The sequence below is a fragment of the Barbus barbus genome (assembly GCF_936440315.1).
Source record: "Barbus barbus genome assembly, chromosome: 11".
Taxonomy (NCBI): Eukaryota; Metazoa; Chordata; class Actinopteri; order Cypriniformes; family Cyprinidae; genus Barbus; species Barbus barbus.
This window is the reverse complement of record NC_136739.1, coordinates 8,549,313-8,557,824: the sequence shown is the minus strand read 5'-3', so window position 1 is coordinate 8,557,824 and position 8,512 is coordinate 8,549,313. Positions and strand designations below refer to the sequence as shown.

Below are 8,512 nucleotides of genomic sequence, written 5' to 3'. Positions count from 1 at the left end.
CATGTTTTGACCCCTATTTTCTCCTGCAAACCAGACCTTCCCATTGGCAGCTTATAGCAAACAGACAGCTCAGCCGTTAAAGCAAGTGAAGGCAATTTTCAAGGATAATTGCGAACATGTTTTAATACATATGCATGAAAAGCATTTTCCTTTTTGAGGGAGAGGGAGCGACTTAGCGTGCTTATGCAATTGATTGAGGGGATGACCTGCTATTCAAAATGTTATTTGAGAACTATCAAAATGTGCAGACTTGCAAATTGCCCAGCTTGTATCTGAATTACTACCCCATTCATCATCATTATGGGTTGATAAGTTAATTTAACCATTTCATTCTGTCTTAATGAGCTATAGTTAAATTAATGTCACATAATATATGAAAGCAACATTTGAACAGAAGCGTTCATTTGAGACAAACAAGGGTGGCCATGGTTTCATTTGATGCATAAATCTCCTCATCACAGCCGGTGCTTCTGTTGCCACGAACCTTTTCCCTTCTGTTCCCTTTAATGCTGTCAACAAAAACAAAGCGAATAATAAAGCTTTGTTTAAGACTAGCCGTTGAATCAATGTAATGAACTCAATGTTCGCGCCATTGTTTGGTGTATTTTCCTGTTTAAATCACGTTCGGTTTCTTCTAATTTCCCACCATTTTTTTACGCAGTCCATTCTCTGAAAACAAAATTATGACAGCATATGGTGATCTATAACGTAGTATCATCCAGATCAAATTTACAGGCCGATGTTTTCGTTAGCGAGCCGAACTCGTGAAGGTTTTAGCTCCATCGCAACAACTGGATGGGATTGGGATCACCCTCGCCCTGCCTTGACTTCCCCGAGAATAATCAAATCTGGCAGCTTTGGGTAGGCATTTTACCAAAGTCTTATATTTATCCGATTAAAAACTATGACCTGCCTTTATGGCACCATTCTTGCGTGGACCTAATAATAGCTATTGTCTCATTTCATTGCAATTTCGCGCAGATGTTCAGTTGAGCGCACCGTTTTCCGCTCGCCAGACGCATTTGAGAAGTTCCACCTTAAAACAACAGTCTTTTGGCCCCACGTGCTCCCTGTAGTTCGGATTTTGTCCTCCCCGCAGCAGCTGTCACCTCGCATTACTCGCAGTCAGCTAAATGAAACATTATTCTAAACATATGCATCGTAATCAGTTCGGTCACACTTACAAGAACACGCGTTAATAAGGCAATCAATCACGGTGGAACAAGCGAGTTGTTCTGCAACAGCTCATAAACAGTGCGTAATGAAGAATTGGAGGTTAGCATGACACGCGCTGATCAGATAATCAATGTCAAAGATGCGATGAATGTCAGTAAATGTAGTTTTTATGTCGTTTCTATAAAATCTTCAATTTACAACAAGCAGTTCAATTACCCAGAAAATACAGTCAATTAAATGGGCGTGATTGGACAGTAGCGGGAGGATCATCGATCTTTGCATTTCTATCTTGGTGGTGGACATTTAATTTGGGTTTTCTATTAGCACCGAAATAAAGAAAAAAATAAAATATATTAAACAAGCCGCAGATTTATTTTCTTGTCAAAAGCAATTCGGCTAAACTGACAGACAGTTTGCTGCATTTTATGATGAATTCTTTTTTCAGTCTTTGCACATTGGATACAAAACTGAGGCGTTATAGTGGCCAGTGTTTTTCTGCCCTCTGTCTTCTCCAGTTTGCCTCTCCATCTATCTCAATGCCTTTGTTGTATGGGTTGTAACCCTCGCCTTGGTAAAGAGCATAACGAAACATGGCGATACATCACACTCGTGCTGCGCCTCTAATCCCATTTCTTTAATGGGGACGTTCAAAAGAAAGCAACTTATCTCAAAGTCCCCCTGGAATATTCCGGTATATATTTAACTATGCTGCAATTAACGACAGTATCAGCTTGTATCATTTAGAGGTAATGTAAAAATAATGGTAAATTATGGGGCCGGAATGACCCGTGATCGCAGACTCCATATTCCCTATAGTTTTAGTGTCGTTTTAATTAATGCCAGACTCACTTTCTCACCAAGGAGAAAAAAAATGTGTTAACAGAGCAGGAATGCTTCACACTACTGGATTTTTTTTTTTTTCAATTGAAATATTGATTTTAAAAGGAAGATGAAAAGACCTCAGTGGATTTAAAATCACATTTTAAAAATGTATTATTGTTTAGAATTAGACGAAAAAAAAAAAAATTAGAAATTTAAGTAATAAACAGGTAGGTGAATTGGACATTTGTGAATGAAACGTTATAGGCCATATTTGTTACATTTGATTTTGAATTTGCTCGACTTTGAGTTAATAGCTACGGCAATTAGGTATTTGCAACGTGCACAATGATAACGATATTAAAATCTGCGTTTTAAATATTTATTTTCCAAGAACAACACCATCAATAAATAACATAATATACATTTTTATATTGCACATTTTTCTCAAGTGAAAATATGAAAATTCATACAGTCGGCAATATGTAAAATACAGAGACGTAATGTACAGAGTCGTGTATCACGGCAACCCTTGGGAGAGGAGCAAAACACTGGGATTTTAGTATTGTCATTTATTGAACAGACGGCAGCCAGCCCCGCGCAACAACTAAGCAATAAAAAAAAAAAAAAAAATCTGTTTGTTTGCTTTTTCTTTTTTTTTTCATTTAAAATGGAAACAGCAATGTAATGTGCTTTATATACAATGAGTGATAATTTTGGCTTGCAACATGATTTCAGGCCTAATATTTCTTCTTTTTTAAATCGTTCTGTAGTCTGGTGAATTAATGTCAGATTGTTTAAGTACCTAAAACAATTGTGTAATCCTAACATTAAATAAACATCCAGACAGTCACATAAACTAAAATTAAAAAAAATAAAAATAAAAATTGTAAAAAGGGTAAAATCTGTGATGCTAATGATTTGGAATGAAAGTCAAAATTTTGGTTTAATACAATTTAAACGTGACTATGAGTGTTATGACACAATATCTCACCATTTGATCTGTACAAGTGCTATTTTGCTATTTTTAAAATGTGGTTTTATGTAAGGCAGAATTCAGCCCAGTGATAAAAAATAAATAAATAAATAAAAATGTATGCAGACAGCAATGCATGAGCAATTTGTCTGAAGTTTGGGGTTGTGTGGATAATCCCATTATATTGTGAGTGAAGAGTCTCTACTGGGAGTATTATGGAAATATCGGTTTGGATTTAATGAGACTGCTCGCATCAGCGGAACATCTCTGAGAAAAAAATGTGCCCAGGCCGACCAACGTTCCAATAAGAAGATTGGAAATAGGACTCGGTGGAAAGGGGATTTTTTTTTTTTTAAATAATAAAAAAAGAATTCGCAGGTAACGAATACCACGTTTAATACTGTACAATCTACACACCAAGAACAATGCGAAATGCGAAATGCTCAAGGTCTTTTATCTATCTTGTCTAATGACTTCCCACAGCGGGTTGTTATGCTTTGACAGCGAGTCTCCGAACGGGAACTTTCTTACATTTCCACATTCAAAGGAGGTCCATCAAGGTACATGATTGGCAATTTTCGTCATAATCTTCACATAATTAACAGCAGAATTGACATTGTAGCAGTAGTGCAGGTTTTATGCGCCACACTCCTAGATCAGGGAGAGTCCCTCGAGCAGCAGCACACAGAACACACAGAATAGCATCATTATCTTACGCCTGGTCCCTTAACCGATGCTAAAGTGGCACAACCAGTGTATATTTTCTTTACTGTGGTCCAATCTAATCGAAAATAATATTTGCATACAGTTGTAATAAATAATAAGAATAAATAAGAATAAATAAAATAATTACTATAATAATAATAAACCTATTCATATCTAAAAAAAAGAAAAAAGAAAAGAAAAAAAAAATACAGTTTTGCTTATTCTATAACGCACTGTTTAGTGTTGTAACATGTTTAAAAGGCCTTCGATTTCCATAACAGTGTATTTTAAATATTTTTCTTAATTTAATTCTGGGCGTTACAGGCCTTACTGGAATGGAAATGCTGTCCCTCAATTTAAAAAATAATAATAATAATTGCATGTGCTTCAAATAAAAGAGTGCATGCCAGTACTAAGCTATCTATTGAGCGCGCTTTCTTCTCTCTGGTCCGGCGAGGGCACCGCAGTTTTGCTGAGAACTGCTGCCGAGTATGGCAAAAATCCGCTCTCGGACCTCTGCCCTGTCGCTGTGCAGGTGAAATCAGAGCTGGTGCTCCTGGAGCCCAGTGCGCTGGCGGCCTGACTGCTGTGGCAGCTGAGACATGAGCATGGCCCCGTAGCTGAAGGCGCACTGACTGCTGCAGCGGCCGCCGCCGCCGCCGCTGCTGCCGCCGCGGAGCTGTTCAAACCTGCCGGTGACTGGTATAGTCCTGGATGCCGGAAACTACACAACAGCTCTGGGCGCGAATATGGATGAGAGAGCGCACGGAAAGTATCAAGGGGACGTATAGAGGTAGCAAAAGGAGAAGAAGCGGCTCCTGAGGCGGCTGCTGCGGCAGCTGCTGCCGTGACACCGACATGGGGGTAATAGTGTAGTGGCATGTGGGAATGAAAAGGGTAAGGCAGACTTCCGGTGGCGGCCGCGTGCGTCATCATATAGGTGTAGAAGCTGGGATCGGCGGGATGTGGCCAGGACATGGCAAGCCGCTGCCGCTTGTCCTTCATTCGTCGATTCTGAAACCACACCTACACGCATCCACAGAAATACACAGGTAACAATTAGGGATGAGGTGAACAGTGGCGAGAATCGAGAGCAAAACAATTAAACACAACAGTTTAGCATGGCCAAACAACCTCAGGACCTATTTAAAATAGTTTTTGCAGAGCTTTTAGGTAAAGCTTTATGATCAGAGGAAAATTTGTGTCATTTACGAATCGACCAATAATTTTGTAAATGGACCCCCTTTGGACGGTTTTTGCGGTTAATAGGTTACGTGAGCACAGAAGAAATGAGGCAGGTTTTTGCATCAGGCAAAATAAAATAACAAATTTTTTTGTTTGTTTACATATTATGTATGTTTAGTTCAACCCATATTGAGACTACACGTTCTCTGTAAACAGTATTTAGGAGTAGCCTACGGATTATTATTTTTTTGAGTGATTATGGCCATATAAAATTGCTGCTTTTTTTTTTTTTTGTAATCTACGCTGGTGGCTGTGAAAGGTTAATATTAACTAAATATTTTATAAACATTACAAATTAGCAAATGCATATTTTTTATTCTCTGGGAAAAAGTAAACAAAATCAGACCAATACCTTTATTGTTGTTTCGGGTAAGTTTAATGATGCGGCCAGTTCACATCTCCTGGGTCTTGAGACGTAGTTTTCCCTGTAAAATTCTTTCTCCAATCTCCCAATTTGTTCTCGGGTAAACGCAGTCCGGTACCTCCTCACCTGGTCCGCGCTCGAACTGCTGGAGTTACCGATGGAACCGTTAATATTCGATAGAGACGAACTTGTATTGGAGGTTCCTGAATTACTGTCGGAAAAACCTAAATCGGATAATGGAAGAAATAAAAGACAAATGTGTAAACATTTTAAACATGCATATTAGTCTTTTATTACGTTGATTTGTACATTAAAAATAAATAAATAAATACACAAGCACGTAAAATAGTATGTGTGATTGTATTTATAGATGTATAAATGCAATTCGGCTGAAAAATGTTGGGATTAGATTTTACTTTTTTTTTTCTTCCAGAAAATCAAAATGAGTTTAAACCAAAAATAAAAGCCACAGAGCATCAATAATTAAAGACAAACGTATCCACCGATTCATACAGAATTTGAACACTGCAAAATTCATGCAGCACACATAATGCAATCACAGATCATTTAATATATTTTAAGGCAACGTTAAAAGACTTGCAAAAAAGACTTGGGGAAAATGCTACCCTAAAATAGGCTATAACATAAAATATGAAAACAAGCATTTGAAAAAATAATAAAAACAAAACAAAAACAAAGTCTAATAAGAGCTATATTTGAAACTTTGTGATACCAAAACAAATTCGCATTTGAACAAATTTATAAACGACTCGATCAAAGTTTCCATGTAAATTGTTTACCTCTGCTGTTGTTTTCCTTCTGTTGGCTGATACTGCCCGGTGAGCGATGAGACGGGCAACCCACTTCCACATCGCTGTTCATATCGGAGTCAGGAGAAACTTCAGAGTACAGGTTTATTTTCTTCCTGCTTTCGGAGGACGACACTTCTGTGGAGGAGGTATTGTCGCTGTGGTGGTTTCCGAATAAGCTGTCGATTTCGAACTTGCCTTTGGTGGGAATATCTCCGAGACTGCCATGCAGCGAGGCAGAAGTTATTCTCGGACTGAGGCGACCTGCGTGCTGAGAATTTTCCAGGGCCTCAAGCACCGCGTTCCCGGCCGAGTCAGAGAGCCTCTTTCCTGCCACTGGACTGTGTAGTCCCCTTTCCATCAGAATCATTTCTTTTCTTATCCTCTCCATCATGAAGTCGTGCAGAAAAAATCCAAAGTCCCAGGGCTGGTGCTCCGATGACTGGTGGCGGATCTAATCCGCATTCAGCTCAGCTGCCGCCTCTAAATAATATAACACCTTTATGAACTGGAAGCAAAAAAACAGAGGAATGCCAGTGCGGGCAACGAATGACTGCTCAAAATGACCCGCGCATCCTCTCTGGTCCAGAGAGTCATTCATCAAAAAGTGGTTTGCGCCTTCGTCGTTAAAGGTGTGCGTGACGCGGTTCGAATGATCATTTATTGTAACAGGTTTATAAGCAAATAAATAGGAGAGAGACTGTCATCGGTTGATAGAGTCGGCCCTTGATCGGCCAGACGCGTATATCCAGGTGGAGAGAGAGAGGAGAAGTGAGGAGAGCAGCTTCTGATCTGAGTCTGTTTTAGATGGCTCCTGGGGTTGGCCTCTGGGGTGAAATTGACAGTCTGATTAATAAAATGAGCGCGGCAACATTTCCCTCTTCATTTAGGAATATCATTATGCTTTGATTCTCTATTGTTCCTTCCTTCTGTTCTGGCTCTCCCTCTCCCTCTCTCTGAGCTGTTTCTTTTTTCTTTCTCTGTCGATTATTTCACACAGACGTTTTCGAATGAGAGGCATTAGTTAAAGATTGCTTTGCATCCAATTAGAAAATCCCGTTGCGAATATGGTTGTTCGTTACAAAATAACGATATGGGAGAATTAAATTTAGTGACCATTTTTAAACGCCGCGGTTTCCTTACATTTGTTGGAGATATAGCCTATGATTCAAGCGTTTGCAAAAGCTCATCTATATAGATATTCTTGAATTATTTGTTGGCTGCATTATTTATTATTTTTTTTATTGGTCGTGGTCTTATAACACCTTTCTTGTTTTATGTGTCTTAGTCTACTGCTAAAATCACGAGATGCATTATTTTCGTCAACTGATGGCATCCTCATTTCGCCACATCGCATAAAATTAAAACTGACTAATCACGTTCAATAACGAATTTCGTTTATTACATTCATGTTTAAAATTCATGTTTAAAAAGACTGTACCAAAATTACGTGATAACACATGAAACACATTTTAATTCGTTCTACACAGCCTATATTCCCATTTGGATATGGACTGATGTCGTCTTTACGTTTTATTGCTACGTACTATATAATTATAGTATGCAGATATGAATACTGTATAGGGATTACAATTATGATTAGTGCCACACTTAAACACGTAAGACATATAATATGCAAAAGGGAAAGACTACATATTTTACCCAATAACGTTTCTCACAATATGTCGACTAGAAATTTTAGCGCATGTCTCAAACGCTGTAAAATAGGTGATCAAAATATGTTTTCATATGTGATGTTGAGTCTACAGTCTACGCTCTCAAATCAAGTGTTAACGTGGGGGCGTGAGAGGATCTTTAAGGCGAGGTTAAGATATCCACTTCAAGGAGAGGGAGAAGGGGGAGCGTGACAGAGACGCGCGCTAAACTGTTTTTGCGTTCTTTGGCGCCCTCGCCAGTTTTTTCACAGATAATACAACAACTTGAATTCGGTGAGTGTTCAACCCCTTCCCAGAGTTCAAATAGAACATTAACCGTAGTTCTTACACACCAACTCATTTGTTCATATATTGTAATAATAATTTAGTTATTGTGACATCTGTACAATCTAATGACAGACGAATTTAATCAACAAAAGGGACACAAAACTAGGTGTTAACGTCGTAGAGTAGGCTAGTAGGCTAAAACATTCAGTCTACAAAATTCAAAAGTGCTTGGTAAAAAACAAAATCGCTAGCACATCTTAGTCTTCGTATTTTCTTATACAAGTTTTCCAAAAAGCTCCAATGTCTAAGTAAAAACTGCAGCATTGGACTACAATAACTTGGGCGCATTTCCGTTTACTCTAGCAGTTAAGGACACATACAAACGATATTAATGTAGCCTAATTTGTTTATTGCATAACAAATTGCAACTAGTAAATATAGGCCAAAATATGTGATCGACACTTTATGATTAACG

The 8,512-nt window shown here is 38.4% G+C and overlaps 1 protein-coding gene across 1 annotated transcript; it reads right to left on the bottom strand.

The window, feature by feature from the left end:
* Positions 1 to 4,093: 4,093 nt before the first annotated feature.
* LOC306876715 (homeobox even-skipped homolog protein 2-like) lies at positions 4,094 to 6,488 on the bottom strand (the record flags this gene model as incomplete). Its single annotated transcript, XM_079428073.1, has 3 exons — positions 4,094 to 4,702; positions 5,274 to 5,509; positions 6,086 to 6,488. 3 exons carry the CDS (start codon positions 6,486 to 6,488, stop codon positions 4,094 to 4,096), a joined length of 1,248 nt encoding a protein of 415 aa, XP_079284199.1.
* Positions 6,489 to 8,512: the final 2,024 nt, after the last annotated feature.